Raw genomic sequence first — 17,118 nt, forward strand, 5'->3', positions numbered from 1 at the left:
GCTTTCAGGTACTTGAGGCGTCAGCTGCGGTTCGGTCTCTGTATCTTCCAGGAGCAACTCTGTCGAAGCAGTGGGGAGAGAGCCAGCACCTCCTCCCCGAAAGCAGGGATTTCTTGATCAAAAACGAGAGAGGCATGGTGAGCTCACACCTCCCCAGGAACGGGCCCAACTGCTAGATGTGGCTCCTCAGCAAGTGCCACCATCTCCACTGAAGGCTGCTGCTCCAAGATCGCGGTAGTCGCAGGAGCTGGTACATGTCCGAGGGGCACGAGACCTTGCTGGCCTGCCCCACTTGCGTGCTGCTCGACGGCTTGTCGCTTAGAGGCCTCGGTTCCGAGGCTCATCCTGATTCTGCCGAGATCATCCAAGTAAGATGGATGAACCCTCCGATAATGACATCAGAGATTGTCCCTCCTGTTGCTCTTGAAAGGACATCGGAGACAGGATGCCACCAATGGTGGACCATGCGACATCTGAACATGCCGATAAAGGCTCCTCCACAACTAGAACACTTTGAGACATTTACGGCATCTAAGTAGCCGGGCGGGATCCAAATCGTCTGGTGCCCTTTAGGCCATTCTGAAATGATGAAAAATTGAAATTTGTACTGGTCAGTGTTCACGCTATTCTTCGCCAGTTATCGATCCTAACATGTGGGCTTGTTTAGGATACCTCCTGTCGCATTGTGTGGATTTTCCCACCTCATGAGGAGTCCTCCCCCGTAGGGATGACTATACTATGACTATAGGGATGTACTGTTTTATCGGTTACCTCATGCCCGCTTTGTTTTAGGCCTACAGAGACTTCTGTTTCCTCAACCCAGGCAGATTCTTTCTGATCGACCACATTAGCAGGACCTAAATAAGGTATCTCTAATTCACTGCTATCACTGGTGACTGATTCGCAGGGAGGGGTATCATTCCGCTCGCCTACATCCTCGTTCAATCTATTAGAAACCCAGGCCTTAATTGGCTCGCCCTCGTATACCTTCAATCGATCGTCATGGGCGACCTTTCGCTTTGAGGGCTTATGTCTTTGTACACAAAAGACAACATCTGAAAGCTTGGAAAGGATCAAATAGGGACTCTCCCTGTGGCTAACAAGTTTCGTATGGAAATAGGAACAATGAAGGCGGGCAACCAGCACTCAAGTATAAGGGGTTGTTAGGGTTGCCCGGGGCCCAATTTGCGCAAGGCCAAATGGCTGAGAATTACCTTATGGAACTAAGGTCGCGACGGCAAGGGTCCCACGAGACCCTTCGAGAACTTGGGCAAGCAGTTAGAGATTTGACAGTTCTTGCTTATCCCAAGTTCGATGAAGAGGGAAGAGATGCAAAGCAGTGTCCTTCCTCCGGAAATCGAAGTACCGCGAGGTAGAAATCTCAAAGAACGACCACCAGTCGACTCTAGGGCCCGAGGGAAGAGAGCATGAATGCAGGTCGAAGGGGATATTTCCCCACGAAGAATTTATTGGACCTGACCCGATAAATATTTGGGGACAACTGACACGTCATCAGCCGAAGCAAGGTCTATATGTAAATGACTCAGTGCTAACCACTAATGTTAATTTTTTGGTTGACACAGGCTCTACATACACCATTATTTCAGGGTTTGTGTATTATCAAATCCCAAAAGAGAAGCGTCCAAATCTCGAGAAAAAGGAGGTTCGCATCTGTCAGGCAAATGGGAGTCCGATGGGCAATATACCAGGTACCGAGGAACTGGAGATACGATACAAATTAGTCAGACAAGTGTACCAGTGTGTATGCAATATTTGCTGACTTCCCAGTCCCTGGAATATTGGGCATGGATTTCCTCGAGCCAGCAAAAGCGAATGTAGACCTTCATTTACTAGTGCTTAACGTTAATGGAGAGAAGATAAAATGTACGGATCAATCGGTGTCCTCATTGTATTAACCCTAGAACGACCAAACAAATGCCCTTCGAGCACAACAGTTGGTGTGCTCGGAGAAGTGAGCGAATAATGACATAGCGGAAGGTAATTCCCAAGAAAGACAACCGGAAAATAGAAGGGAAGTGCCAATGTACCTCCGCGACCTTTATGGCCGAACCGTCGATAATTTACCTCCAGAGCATCAATGTTTCAAATCTGTTGAGCGAATTTGAAGATATTTTCTCCAAGCAAGGGAGACGAAGACATTGGTTGCACGGGTCTTGTAAAACATCAGATTGAGATGGGCAAAACCCGGCCTATCACACAAAGACTGCGAAGACAGGCACCGTGCAACCCGGAAGAAATATCAGGACAAGTCGAAAACCCCCTAGCTCGAGGCATAATCGAAAAGTTTGAGAGCTCTTGGACATCAAACGTTGTCCTGGTAACAAAGAAAGATGGTTCTAACGGTTTTGTGTAGATTACAGGGGTCTCAACTCTGTTACACTTATGGATGCATATCCAGTCCCACATATCGACGATACCCTAGACGCTCCATCCGGAGCGAGGTGGTTTTCCACGTTAGATCTGTCGGCTGGGTGCTAGCAGATAGAACTAGACGATGAAGCCGAGCAAAAGTCTGCATTTATAGTGAGGGGGGACTTTACAGTTGAAAGTCGATACATTTCAGACTATGTAACACCCCCACCACTTTCGAAAGACTCATGAAGCGAGTGGCCACAGGCCTGCAATGGCAGACCCTCCTCGTGTACCTGGACGATATTACTGTCTGCGGGTTGATGAAGAATTTGCCCGACTGAGAGAAGTTTTTCTGAGGTTACAGAGTGCGAGCCTCAAGTTGAAGCCTACTACATGCCACCTGTTTAAAAACAATGTTAAGTATCTCGGGCATGCCGTGTCTGAGAACGGTATTGCAACCGATCAAGACAAAGTAGCAGCGGTCAGAGATTGGCCGACTCCTACCAACAGAAGGGAAGTGAGAAGTTTTGTAGGTCTTGCTGCCTACTACAGGCGTTTTATAAGAGGTTTTCCTGAAATAGCGAGACCGCTTCACCGCCGAACGGAAAAGTCCCGAGACTTCGTTTGGGACGAAGATTGTTAGAGATCTTTTCAGACCCTCCAAAAATTCCTGCGAGAAGTACCCATTCTCGCTTATCCCCGGCCTGAGGGGTAGTACACAGACGCCAGTGGAGTTGGTATTGGCGCGGTACTGTCTCAGGTTTAGGATGGTACAGGGCGGGTAATAGCCTATGCTACCCGTGCACTTTCAATACCAGAACGTAATTATTGCATAACTCGCAGAGTTTCTTCGTACAAACAGCGTAAGTAAGTTAAGTCGGCGGATACAACAGTAAGGTGATCTAATGCCAGCACTGGAGAACAATACATCTACTTAAAGGGAGCAATGGACAGGTTATGACAAAAAAAGCAATCAATGAATTGAACAATAGTTGGAGCTAAAAAAACAAAACAAAAAACTAGAGCTTATCTGTCTGTTTGCCAACAGAACAAATAAGGGCTTTTTTCGCATTCTTTTGTACATTTGAACAACTACGGCATCATCACATCAAGTCATTTTTCGTATATAACACCCCTCTTTTAAGTTATCTGTAAAGTTTCATCCTGATAGAACATGTACTTCAGGAGATATATGGCTTTAAAGAGTGCACAGTTAATGTCACGTGACTTGTCTCCCGATGACATCATCATCACATTAAGTCAATTTTCCTCTACAGCACTTCGTTTTCAAGATATCTGGAAGATTTGAACCCGATCAGACATCTACTTCAGGCGAAATAGGGCCTTGAAGAGTGTGCCTTTAACTTTATGTGACTTGTCTCCTGATGACGTCATCATCACATGAGTTCAAAATTCCTCTAAAGCACTCTCTTTTTAAGATATCTGCAAGATTTGAACCTCATCGGACATGTACTTCAGGAGATATAGGGCCTGAAAGAGTGTATTTTCCGTTGACATGTATCTGCAAACCCCCCTTTATTTGCATAATCATAAATATGCATTGCCACTCTAAAAAACATAATTCTTTGATAACGTAACCATAATTGACTGCACATTTCAGATTTTCTGTGCACAAAATTTAAGAAAGAGAGTGCAGGACCGCTGTCGATGACATCTGTTGCACATTTTGGCGCAAAAACTGAATTTTGCTTTTTGTAACTGTGACTAGAAAGTTGTCGTACTCTTTGATAAACACTCCGAAACCACTCTCGTCTTAAATTAACATACGACATGTGAAATCTGCAAGGTCTGGTGTTGTCATTGACTTCATCATTCGTCGTGCTTAGGGTTCATTACTTAATGCGTCCCCACGCAGATCAGCTGTCAGTCATATTTTTTAAGCACACAAAGAGTAGAATCCATGCAAAATTTGTAACATTTGACATTTCCATAATGTCGAAATGAAAAAAGCGATATATCGGTATAGGACAAAATAGGATGTCGACAGGTGACTATATCAGTATATGACTTGAAGAATTTTCTACCCGACCGAATTTAATAGCATATTAAAAATTTAACACTTGATGACGTCATCATAACGTGGCTATTTACGTATTATCCTTACGTATTATTATGGGGAATGCTTGGTGTAACTTTGATGACAATTAAGTATTGCTAAGTTACCAAAATATTGCCTGGAAAACGTGTACAAAATCAACGGGCTGCAATAAATATTTAAAAAATCAATAATAAATCACTTGATGACGTCATCATGACGTAAATATTTACGAATTATCTTCACTTTATGGTGAGTGCTTGATGTAACTTTGATAACGATCAAATATTGCTAAGTTACCAAAATAGTGCCTCGAAAACGTGTACAAAGTGAATGGGCTGAAATAACTATTTAAAAATCAATAATAAATCATTTGATGACGTCATCATGACGTCATGCTTCGGCGTACATCTATGCAATAATGATTATGCCTGTGCGAAGTTTGAATGCTGTGTGACAAAGATTAACGGCAAAAGTCCTGCACAGAAATAACGTGTGCAAAGTCTGTGGACTTTGGGCCCAAAAAGAAGAACCCCAAAACAAACAAAAATCCTGACAATTACAAAGGCTTTTTCGCAAAATGCAAAAAAGCCAAAAATCCTGACAATTACAAAGGCTTTTTCGCAAAATGCAAAAAAGCCAAAAATCCTGACAATTACAAAGGCTTTTCGCAAAATTGCGAGAAAAAACAAAAAAACCAGAAAAAAAAGAATGTCTTTTTCGCAAAATTGCGAAAAAGCCAATTATTTCTTCAAAGTCACCCATGTAAGAGTGCACAGCATGTAGAACAAGAAAATACTGCTTCATACTAGTGCCATAGTAGACCAGAAAGGGGCAGATGAAAAACTACCCGACAGAACAAAATCCATATTTTTGTACTCATAATCAGCATAAAGGACAATTTGGTCTCAGAATACAAATTCAGAATGTAAAAAATTCCCCAAAGCAAAAGTACGTAAAACACATATTTGAGTTCTATATTTATCATAAATAAGAGTGCCTCGGTTCTACATTTTATCTCTTCAAGCATAGTTATATTAGTCCATAGTCCATTCGCGACTTCATAAAGGAGCGCCAGAAACTCATTCGCATCGCAGACAAATCAGAGCTAGGTTGCGAAAGAATATGTCACCGACGCCTTGGCCTCCGATTCCTCTGAAGAGAAGCGAATCAATAAAGCTGAGAAAGCCGCTGCTGCTAAGAAACTAGCGCCAAGAAGACTTTCCACGGCCAGCAGGGCGTCAAATACTACTTCGGTCCTGTTTGGGCCGTTGTCTTCTCTGGCTGCTGCTCCTTATCCTCGGGAGTCGATATTTCGTCCCTACTTCAGAAGTGCACCGTACTTCGACAGCCGCATCTGCTTCCAGTATGTGTCCTTTCTCTATGGTCACATACAAGGTCACCTCCGATCAGCATATCCCTCACTCCGAGCTTCGCAGCGACAGCAGGGACAGCCAGGAGCAACCGCAGCCAGAAGCACTAGAGTCTGGAAAAGCTGCGGGGATTATCTGTCGGCACCGCAAGAAGTTCAAGGTAGATTGGTTTAATCTGCTTAGATTACTGGAAGAATTGTCTGAATGCCAGTGCATTTGTACTTGACGAAATGGAATCAGGCTATAAAATCCCTTTTGTGTGTTACTCCTTCCCCATTTTTCGCCAAAAAATCGTTCGAGTTTGGATCGCCCCGAGATTTCGTGGAATCCGCTATTGCCAAATTACTCGCCAAACGTTGCATAACTCGAGTAGATCCTCCACATTGTTGCAATTCCCTAACAGTTGCAACCTGTAAAAACTAAGGCTTGTTTGGATCTGTGTCATCCCAACCAGTACATATTGAAATACCGATCCGAGCCAGACCATTCGCTAAAATAACGGGTCAAATAGTTTCTATCTGTCTTGCTCTCGGCCCGGTTACTCGACGTATAACCTGAGCCATGTATCGCGCCATCGAAGCCAGACGTTCGTGGTACATTCACATGTTCATAAATCAGTTACATATATCTTGTTGTCGCTGAATTGGCGTTTTGGTAAACCAACTTAGAGCTTCTGAAAGGATTTTCCATTAAGTTCCAGCATACACCCTCACGTTCCGTTTACTGAGACACTAGCGACACAGGTTATGGCGATTCCGTAGCCGATTCTTGAAACCTAACGATCAACGGCACTTGTTCGCTAATAGCAAAATCACGTAGTTCCACCAGACGCGAATTGGTGGAAGTATTGAAATTGTTGATGGAACTCAAAGATGATCTCGCACATCAAAAAATTCAATGGTACACCGACCATACCAACGTGCCTCGCATTCTGGTTTACGGTATTCCTAAACCAGATTTGCAATCCCCAACCTTGTCCATTTTTTCGCTCTGTTCGAAGTGGAATAGCGTTATAGCGAAATAGCAACAAAGTTACCGACAGTATAAAAAGAGCATCCGATTTTGAAGATTGGTCTATCAAAGATTATTTGACTTCATCGGTAGTTTGTGGGGCCCACATACTTGTGACCGATTTGCTGCCCCGAGCAATTTCGAACTGGCAAAGTTCAATTCTAGGTTTTGGTCTAAAGATTCATCGGTCGAAGACACTTTTTGTCAGAATTGGATATTGAAGATATAACTAATTCATCACTTAGCAACATGCCCGGGGCAGAGACACTCTTGCTGTCCCTAAGTGGACTTCTGCATATTTCTGGCCCTTTTCATGCCCCAATTGCAAGCATTTGTCAACTCTGTCCATGTGGCGTTTGTTGAATGTATAGTTTGTACCACCAACACTTGCACCAAGTTCGTTTTCAATGAAGCAACTACTTTTTTTGTTTTGGCATAGAGATTTGATTTCACTTTGCCCTATAGAATGAGTCTGAGGTTTCTGTTCCACAGATCTCGGCTACTGAAACGATTGCGTTTCTCCATGGAAGTCCCACAGTTCCTTTTACACCAAACTATCATATTTTAAATTACGGTCATTTGGTACCATAGTTCATGCTGATTTGCCGGTGTTGCTGTAGCAGCTGTATAGCAAAATGTTCATTTAGATTTAAATCAAAATTGCATTGTGGTTTCTTTTAAAATTTTCTTTTCCACAATATTTGGAAATTTACTGTATAATCCCTTTTCTGGTACTCTTTTAATAGTTTTATCTTGAATTACGTGTCTGCGAACGATTAATCATATTTAGGAGGTTCAACCTAATAAGCATAAACTCATCCCCAGGGCGTTTGGATAGTTGTGCCTTTTAATGCTCATTAAATTCACATTTAATACACGCTTTGGGGGTTAAAGGTGCCCAAGAAAGCCTATATCACCAAGAGAATCTGGAAGGCAAAGCTTCACATGACCTTTAACATGGTTGTTGCAAGGGTGGGTGTAAGGGGGATGCTTTCCATACCCCAAAAAAATCCCAAGAAAAGAAAGCGAAATAAATGAAAGAAAAGAGACAAAAGGTAATGAAAATTACAAATTTTATTGAAAAAACCTTGAAATTTACCCCCTGGAAATCCCCCAGCAAAAAGCCTGGTGATGCCGATGACCTCCAGAGAGAGGAGACCCCACATTGTTGAGGATGTGCACTGCACACCTGTACTTCCATTTATCAATTTACACACGTTTGGCTGCCTCCACTTTCAAAGGCTGTACTTCCCTTTCCGAAAAACCTGCACAAATATTGGGGGAAAGCAACCGTGAAAGGTCTGCAACACCATTAAGTTGCATCAACTCTGACTTGAAATTTAGTGACTTGTGCTTGATTGTAGTATCATTTCAACAGAGAAGGGTTTGTTGTCACAAACCCGGTTCAGTGGCAGAACAAGTTAATGAATATTTGAACTTTAGTGGTCTTCATTGTACAAAATGATGAAATCAAGAATATCATGTCATTTGATGTAATCAGTACTGATTGTGTGGGTTCATTTGAAATGCCTGCAAATTATTAAGAGCTCTTCGGACAAAGTCTCCTATTCCCCCTCAAGGCTCAAACACCGGACAGAGTTCTAAATCACTGTCCTTTTTTTCATCCTTTTCCAAAAACAGCAGTCACCGAGGAGCCGTCAAGCTTCAAATATTCATCAATAGACTATATCAGTAGTGTAGATGATGGATTCGAGACTGTGCCACAAGACGCCTCTGTCATCGACGGTGCCAATCACGTCTTGGAGTGCTCCTACCCAAGTAGCCAGTACATCATCTGGCAGAAGGATGACAGAACACTGGTCACCGATGACAGAATCTTCAAAATCTTTGCGGATAATATCATGATCAATGATGTCAGGATGACCGATAGTGGCAGGTACAGCTGTGTGGCGTACGACGAAAATGACGTCAAACTCGGCACAGTCTTTGCCAGACTGACAGTTACATCCAGCCTGGATGTATCTGACGGTGAGTTTACTTTTAACTCATGCCCCATCCTCATTTGTACTCTTTTCAAAACTTAAAGCTATTGGCCAATCGCAGAGACACTAGTCTATTCTGGAAAGAACAATATATTACCTGACATATTGCTAAAAAGCAGGATTCCATAAATCTTTGATGTTAATTGGATTTTTTTCTCACACCCTTTCAGACTGCGGTCTTGTGAGAGCTAGAGAGGCGGTGAACGATACAAATTTGGAGAGATACCGCATTGTTGGTGGTGATGTGGCCAGGAAAGGTTCCTCACCATGGATAGCTCGTCTTTGGCATCGGAGTCACGGTGCACACTTCTGCGGTGGATCCCTGATTAACTATCGTTGGGTTCTCACGGCAGCTCACTGTATCAGAAGTCCAGCACATCACTACCGGGCCGATGACATTCAGGTCCGTTTGGGTGATCACGATTCCCTCTACAAGGAATCCAGCGAGATGATATTCAGGGTCTCGCGGATTGTGATGCACAGGAACTTCAACATGAAAGGCTTCAATAATGACATTGCCTTACTTGAGCTTGACCCCAGGGTGCCGGAATTCACCGACTATGTCTGCCCGATATGTCTGCCCAAACCCCGCCTCTCCGAGAGGTTGCTGGTGCCTAACAAGTATGCCCGAGTCGTTGGCTGGGGGAGGCTCATTGAGCGTGGAAGTTACCCTAGGTATCTCCGTGAAGTCGATGTTCCAGTAGTGTCCGAGAAGGATTGCCAGGTATCGGCTGGGCATTTGTTAACCAGAAATATGTTCTGCGCCGGCTATCGCCAGGCTGCGCAGGGGGACGCCTGCCAGGGGGACACTGGGGGGCCGCTGGCCATAAAAAAAGGGAACAAGTGGCACTTACTAGGGGTAATCAGCTGGGGGGAAGGATGTTCTAGGGCTGAAAAGTATGGCGTCTACACCAAGGTTGCCAATTACATCTCCTGGATCACAGAGGTCATGACCCCCAGTGCTGAAGATGAATCCGTATCAGAGTCCGAGTCCCTATCAGTGTCTGAGTCCTCAGTGTTTTAGTGCGAGACTAGTTAAAACAGTTTTATAAACTGCATGATATTGCAACATAAATTGTATCAAGAGTGAATCAAACATGATAGCATGTGCTGCTTTAGCTGTAAGTTTTATCCTCTACTGTAGCCAGGACGTCACTTTATGTTTCACGTTCTCCGTTATGTTTCATGACTAGACAAGGCTTGCTTCAATTAAATAATTAGGGGCCTAGGCATTTTGCTTCAGGCTTCACAAAGCATGGGGGTAGTCTCACATACTCTGTCCTTATATTCACACATGTATTTGACTGGTGAAATCTGATCACCAAATGCCGAATACATTTGTACAGTGTAGATCAAATAGTGATGCAAGAAGAGTATATTTTCACCACTGCCAAGCTCAGCTAACTTGCCTCTGCAATGAATATGTATATGCAAAGCTGTTTAAATGTTACTGGAATATGCACTGGCACAAAATAACAATCTCAGAGACCTTTAATAGGTGTTTAGCATATATGCAATGGACCAAATCTGAAAACTGATTTGTTAAAAAGAATTTTGGATTGTATAAACTACACAGGCCAGACAGTACTTTGAAAGAAAGAGGATATAATAAGAAGCCAGCAGGAGATTATAGTGGAGACAATGGAGAAGTTGGGATTTAAATACCCCGGGTTTATCACCCGATTCTATTGGGTAAAATAGACTGAATATGCAAAAGTTACCCCAAATGGTTCCGAAATGTATAAACATTCACCAGTTGACAGCTGACCGGGCATATCCCCGGTGTACGAGGATATTTCGCAGTTTAATCACACGGTGCGGTACCAGGCAATTTCGCGCGGACATGGACTGTGCTTTCATCTTGTCAGTTGAAAATTGTACAATTATAATAGAAATTCAGTGCTTTGGATACCAGCCAAATTACTTTTCACAATAAAATGCACCATGTGTCCGGGACAGGTCAGTTTTGTGTCAAAATTGGGAAATTATTTAATAGTTGTGTGACCACGCGGTCATCCGCTGTCGCGTTGTTTACACATTGCACATTGGGCGTGTGGGCCAGGCCATCGCATCGAATGATTCGGAAGAGTTGGCTGCATTCAACGTCAATGATGTTCACCGATGACTGAAAACACATAACGAGAAACGACTTCATGTAAGTAAGACTCAACTTTTCATTGGAGCCTGTTTTTTACCCTATTATCTCCAATTTAACTTGTGCGAGATTAATTTCCGACATATCGCCCATTCCATGGGAATGCAATACATAACACAGTCGTAGTAAAGTAGTGCCTTGACTTTCTGCACAGATTTTTCCTCGGTCAGACGGCTCTTCCATGTATGATGAAAACAGCAAATACAACGGTTTCGAGTCAACTCGGACCTAAACCAACTCGGACCCATGCCAACTCGGACCCATGCCAACACGGACCCACGACCAACTTGGACCCATGCCAACTTGGCCCCAATACTAACCCGGACCCACGACCAACTCGGACCTACAACCAATTAACTCGGACCCAAGACTAACTCGGACCCACGACCAACTTAGACCCACCCCAAGTCAACTGACCCAACTCCAGGAGCATGATTAACTTGTTGAAAATTTTTATTTTGTCCACTTTTACATTTTAGCATTTTGGTAAATGACACTTTTGCACTGCATGCTACCGAGCTGTAACGGCCTCTCTATACGTTATGCAGGGAAACAGTGGCACAGGCTTCCCAGAATTTCTCCATTTTCGAGTTTTAACAGGCATGGTGGTTAAAACCGTACAGGACTAGATTTGATATCAGTTCCGAGCTTCCGAGGTACCGGCGTGATTAACCACAAAGACTGATTTTGTCACCTTCCATTCTTAAAACCCTATGATCGGGGAGTGGGAGCTTGGGACAACCAATGGGAGCAGCTTTTGGAGTGTGATTGACAGTACCAAATCATTGACGCCCTTTCTCCAAAGTTTTTTGGCACTCCAGATCACCAGAAGAAATCGAATGAACTTTCACCAAACAGCCCCCAAAGTTTTCGTAGCAATAAAAAGCCACAGATAGGCCCTTCTGATGTACATAAGAGATGCTGCATACGTACAACAGATACTGCTGATATACATCAATGTCACGAATATTGACCTTGTATAGTGTCTAAAGGTGTTATCCCCCACCTCACTTTTCAATTTTTTTTTGCCTGGCAAGTCTTACACCTCCAGCTTGCCCCATTCCCCCCCCCCGAATACCGGCAAGATTTAGGCAGATGGAGGAATTCATCCATACAGGCCTAAACTGACTGTTCAAATAACGCAAATAGGCTGGTAATTTCGAACAACACAAATCAAAGCATTTTAAAATAAAAATGTGGAATATTTCCCATTGGCTTAAACTTGGGGACAGTTTTGAAGCGTCGTATGTCTGCTCACTCGCTCATTATTAATATTTTGTGATCCCACGTGCCATAATCACGAGGGATCATAGAATTATGTATATAAATCCCAAATTTGGGATTGATAGTTTCCGGTTCAGAGTATTTCTTTCACAAAAAGCCCCACAATGCGGGTCTATTTTGGATAGAGGCAGGCGGCTACATTCATATGAGCGCATAGTTTTACTACTATTAGGGGGGTATCTTCTGGAAAAGGCGAATAAAAAAGACAAACAATGGATTGTACATGTAATTTGTAATAAACAATCATTGAGCCTCCATGAACACAATGAACATCATTTTTAACACGTACATGTATCATTAATCATCATGCATGAAAAGTCTTACCCCCAGGCATGCCAGGACTGTGGGGTTCATCATCCGCCCCACTCTCACCATGCCCACGGAAGAGTGGGGCAGACAACGGACCCCACAGTTCTCGGGGGGGAAAATATGCAGTGTAGGGCTTATACACAGTTATAATTCATGACCAGTGCAGTGACCATGTCCATGTTCTTTGGGCAGTTTCTTACATGTCTTACCACTTGGGCCCTACTTTCACCTTGTTGGTGGCCTCAATTGCAACATTTTCCATTTTTAATGGAAAAAACTTTATAAGGAAATTATGGCTCAAACTCTAAAACAAAAGACTACTGTGTATACATGTATGATGATGTACATGACATGTACATTTTATTTCCTGATATGTCTAAATTACAAATATGTACCCTGTTTGTATGTATTTACATTTGTACATTACTTTCAAATCTTTATCCTGCACCGTAAACATATCCCTAGATATGTAGATATGCATTTATACATTCATAAAGAATTTACGACTCAAACTCGCTACATGCTTGACATGTTCATGTACTGGGCATGCAAGTTTTTTACATGTCTAAATTATGTACGGGTGCATTGTACATGTGTAGAAATGTACGTGTTGACTCGCATTTAAAATATATATGAGTGACCCTGTTCATGTTGTTCCTTAGGCTCATACATTCTTTCGTACTGCGTATTTCCACCTTTGTGCAGTTTCCTCAGCTTTAAATTTGAGACAGATAAAAATCAAAGAATGCTACATGCATTCATGACGTGTTTTGTGACATGTCATGATTATGTACACTGTACTTATATCTATTCTCGTATTTTTGCATTTCTTTCATATAGTGTATCTTCCTGATAGTGATACACTGTAAACACACGCCTTTTCTGGACTGCATTGAAAGTCGTTCCTGCATAATTGATTTGTTTTCTGTACAGTTTAAACAGCAGTGGAGAGCTGACATGTGAAGGGAAATACATGTGAAATACAATTTCAGAATTTTTTAAAAAATTGATCACACAGGTTACCAGCTGTCAGTGCATTCATGTGTGCAGTAATGATGTGTGTGACCCGGATAAAGAAGCAAGGCTGATATGATGAAATTCAATTACACTCAGAAATTCAGCAGTGTACCACGGCTTGTGCTTCGCGTCAAATTCGTTCCATAATCTTGATAATATTCCATAATCCATGCTCTGTGAGGTTCAGAAATGTTAGCATCCAAAACAGTATCAGAATGCCTATGTTCCTCTCCATCGTTCACAGAGGGCTTCTACGGTATCTGCTGTAGAGCACTTCCTTGCATACTGTCTAGAATCGACTTTTGCAAAACCGTAAATAAGCGGGATTTAATAACAGCATGGTTTGTGTGCGGTGTGACAGATGATCCTAAACTTTGATTCAAAACGGTCGGTTGTAGAAAGTATTTCTGCTGATGAAACCAAGGATTTTCAAAAGCACTTGGGCTTTGTAGCTTGCGAGCTGGGAAAAAAACGTGTAAAGAGGGGACAATTAGAAGCAGTTACAGCTTTAAAGTTGGGAGGAAAACTTTAGGTGGGGACTGAAAACCCAATCTACATAGGGAATCGCACCAAGACCAAAGAGGTGAAAAGCAAGGAAAGACCCACTACGAAATGTTTTAGATAAAATAAGCTTCAAATCTGGACTATGCAAGGTAGGCTTAAGTTCTTGATTTATACAGTGTTAATGGTCAAAAAAGCAGCAATATATTGACTGACAATTCACAAGTCGACATTTATACTACAAAATACTGTAATCTAAATTACACTTTGCACAAATAATCTTCTGGAACTTCACCTTTTCACTATTTACGATAGTCTTGAATCAAGTCGGACTTACGTTGCTCTTCCCCAGTCAGCCAACCCTTAGCCTGTATGCAGTACACGGTCCTCGCGCTCAGCCTAGCCCAGCAGCGCAACATGTATCATACGTCACCAGTCAGTAAGTCCGACATGACGGATAAGCCAGTTGGACCACCCCTAACAATCTGTACTTATTCATAATTGCATATGAATGACATGATCTTGCATAATAATTTCCATCAATCAAAGTAGTCAGACTTGTAGATTCGTTCATTATAATGCAGGTATGAACGACGTAAGAACAAGTCCAGCAATGTGATTGGCTGGTACCACTTCCGGTACTCCGTTCTCTGTGTACAAACGGTCGGCAGATTTGTCAAGTCGGGGTTGCTGAACTGAACTCATGGTAATAAATGGACACAAGAGGGCGTAAAGCAAGTAACGACGCTTGGTCTCGATCATTAACGAAGACGTCACAGAAATCCCGACTTGAGTCAAGTCTATATTTACGATGGATGCTCTACTTTATAACTCTTGACATTGATAAGGTAAACACTTTCAAAATTTTGAAATAAAAGCTGAAAATGAAGGCCAAAAGGAGATACAATTCAAGGTTACCATCCAAGACATTACATAATATATCTATTGTTTCAGGTTTACTGTATGTAAGAGTGCTATTACTCGTTTACAAAATATCGTGAGCCGTAAGTGTGCTGCTTTTCTTCCTTTTAGAAACAAATCTTTGGTAGTTGTCAACAAGGCACCAGTTTGATAAGTAAAACGTGTCAACATTGCTCAAATAAGTTTTTAAAAACCTGGTAAAATGATGCGCTGAGTGTCAACTTTGGACAATCAGTTATTGACGGTCCATAACCACTTGACACAACTTCCACATTGTTTCTATTGTCACTGACGCTCTAATGTGAGTTTTGAGGAGAGTTTCTGCTAACAGCTCTATACGGTTGGAAACAGGCACACATTTTCATTTACATTTCACGTATTTTCATGCTGCATTTTTTGAGGGAATAATCGTGGGTACCTTTCCAGTGAAGCCAATGAATTCCCCAATCTACACCTGCTTTCTCACCTTCCGGGTAGTAGACCCCATTCAAATGCGATCTCATACAGTCCGTGACATGGGCTCCATTGAACCACCATGCTCCTTTATGATAGTCCGCGCAATTGTACGGCCAGCCGTCGTTATCCTTATCAATCGTTGTAAAGCCCCAACCTTTGCTGTACGCCAGGGAGTCACCAGCAGTGCTGTCCGCATCGTAAAGATCATAGGTTAGACGGTACTCGTTGGGTGTTAATTTGAAATCAGTGTACTTTGCCCAAGCCGTGTTGCTCTCCCAGTCCCCTAAATCGACTCGGAGCTCCCATGTTCCCCGTGAATCATCAGACGTCAGAGTCAACAAGTTGTCGTTGCCCAACCAGAACTCACCGTCCAGATCGCCGAAACCAGACTGATACTCAGCCCAGCTACGCCAGAAGTCCACGCTGCCGTCTTGTCGCCTCTGGAACACAATCCATCCTCCGTCGTCAGTGTCCATGTCGCAGTAGACACGAAGACCACTATCACTGAATCCCTCTGGGTAGATTGTGTAGATGCCGCTTGATCGATATCCGGCATGTAACAGCGTGCTGCAACTTCTGTGGCTATTGAAGCAGCTTTCGGCAAGCGAGTGGGTGTCTTTCTCAAAATAGAAACTTCCTGGTGTTGTTTTCAAGTCCTTGGGATACTCGCGTCTTGTGCTAAGATTTAACTCACAAACTTTATTGTGATTGTAGAAATTGAAAGACTTACAGGCCTCATTGTTGTTGCACTGTAGCCCGCAGGTGAGACGAGAGCGCACAGTTCTCTTGGCATAAGCCTGACCTACCAGGGCGCGATTTTCCACGGCATGAAACTTTTGCTGCCGTATTTTGCACCAATTTTCAAATCCAGCGACGGTAGTTGTCACGATTGCTAGATACATGTACATAAATTGGAACAGCTTGATAGCAAAGGGCTGTCGCGTCATCGTCTCCATCGTCTGATTTCGGCGCAGTGTACATAATACAGTCAACATAAAATACTACCCCGTCGTCCAAGGTTTTATCTCGTCTTGAGTTAATTTCTTAACAGTCTTGTCGGAGTTTCTAGGCCGGGACCGAATTCAGGAGATAGGCAGCACGCACTCACTCGTTGGGGTGTGTCTGTAGACACTGGTCTAGTGGACGTCTCTGTCGTTTGGTCAGTCACTGTTCCGAAAGACCTTTCGCATCACATCTCGTATTCCTGTTGGTAAACGGGTGTTTTTCGCGTACCAGTAGTGACTAGTTGCTGCTACATCAGCAACCCTCGGCGTTTTGATTGGATGGGACTGTCATGTAGACGAACTGGTTATCGTCAATGTTTGCAGAGTCTAAAACGACTCGAAAAGAACCCGCTTGCGCTTCTCAAAATAAAAAAAAAATGAAAACACCATCAAGGAAGAATCTGGGAGTCAGTCAGAGTGATTGTCGCTTCTATGGTAACGAGACTCACGTGTTATTTACTTCATTCCTCTTGCTAGTTTGATTGGATGGGGCTGTTCCAAGTAGATGCGGAAGAGCTGGCCTTGGCGATGAGACGACAGCCTATTGGCAATCAAGACGATAAGCAACATGCATGAAGCACTGTTTGCGTATATTTTCCGGCTGGTTGTTACTCTGTTTGATAGAAAATGAATGTTTTAAGCGAATGTCGATTTA

The 17,118-nt window shown here is 43.0% G+C and overlaps 1 protein-coding gene and 1 pseudogene across 1 annotated transcript; one reads left to right on the top strand and one right to left on the bottom strand.

Annotated features, from left to right (window-relative positions):
• Window positions 1-8,348: 8,348 nt before the first annotated feature.
• LOC147799470 (trypsin-3-like) lies at window positions 8,349-11,009 on the top strand. The gene is made up of 2 exons (XM_087136044.1): window positions 8,349-8,802; window positions 8,987-11,009. Exons 1-2 carry the CDS (start codon window positions 8,676-8,678, stop codon window positions 9,838-9,840), a joined length of 981 nt encoding a protein of 326 aa, XP_086992170.1. The 5' UTR covers window positions 8,349-8,675; the 3' UTR covers window positions 9,841-11,009.
• Window positions 11,010-14,883: 3,874 nt separating this feature from the next.
• Window positions 14,884-17,040, bottom strand: LOC110986458 (microfibril-associated glycoprotein 4 pseudogene; annotated as a pseudogene).
• Between the last annotated feature and the right edge of the window lie 78 nt (window positions 17,041-17,118).

The sequence above is a fragment of the Acanthaster planci genome, linkage group LG04 (genome assembly GCF_054643075.1).
Source record: "Acanthaster planci isolate LZ-2023a linkage group LG04, COTS_SCS, whole genome shotgun sequence".
NCBI classification, from domain to species: domain Eukaryota; kingdom Metazoa; phylum Echinodermata; class Asteroidea; order Valvatida; family Acanthasteridae; genus Acanthaster; species Acanthaster planci.

Coding starts and splice junctions, on each gene's coding strand:
- LOC147799470 (XM_087136044.1), top strand. CDS start 8,676: ATGATCAATGATGTCAGGATGACCGATAGTGGCAGGTACAGCTGTGTG. Junction 8,803..8,986: donor CAGCCTGGATGTATCTGACG/GTGAGTTTACTT, acceptor ACACCCTTTCAG/ACTGCGGTCTTGTGAGAGCT.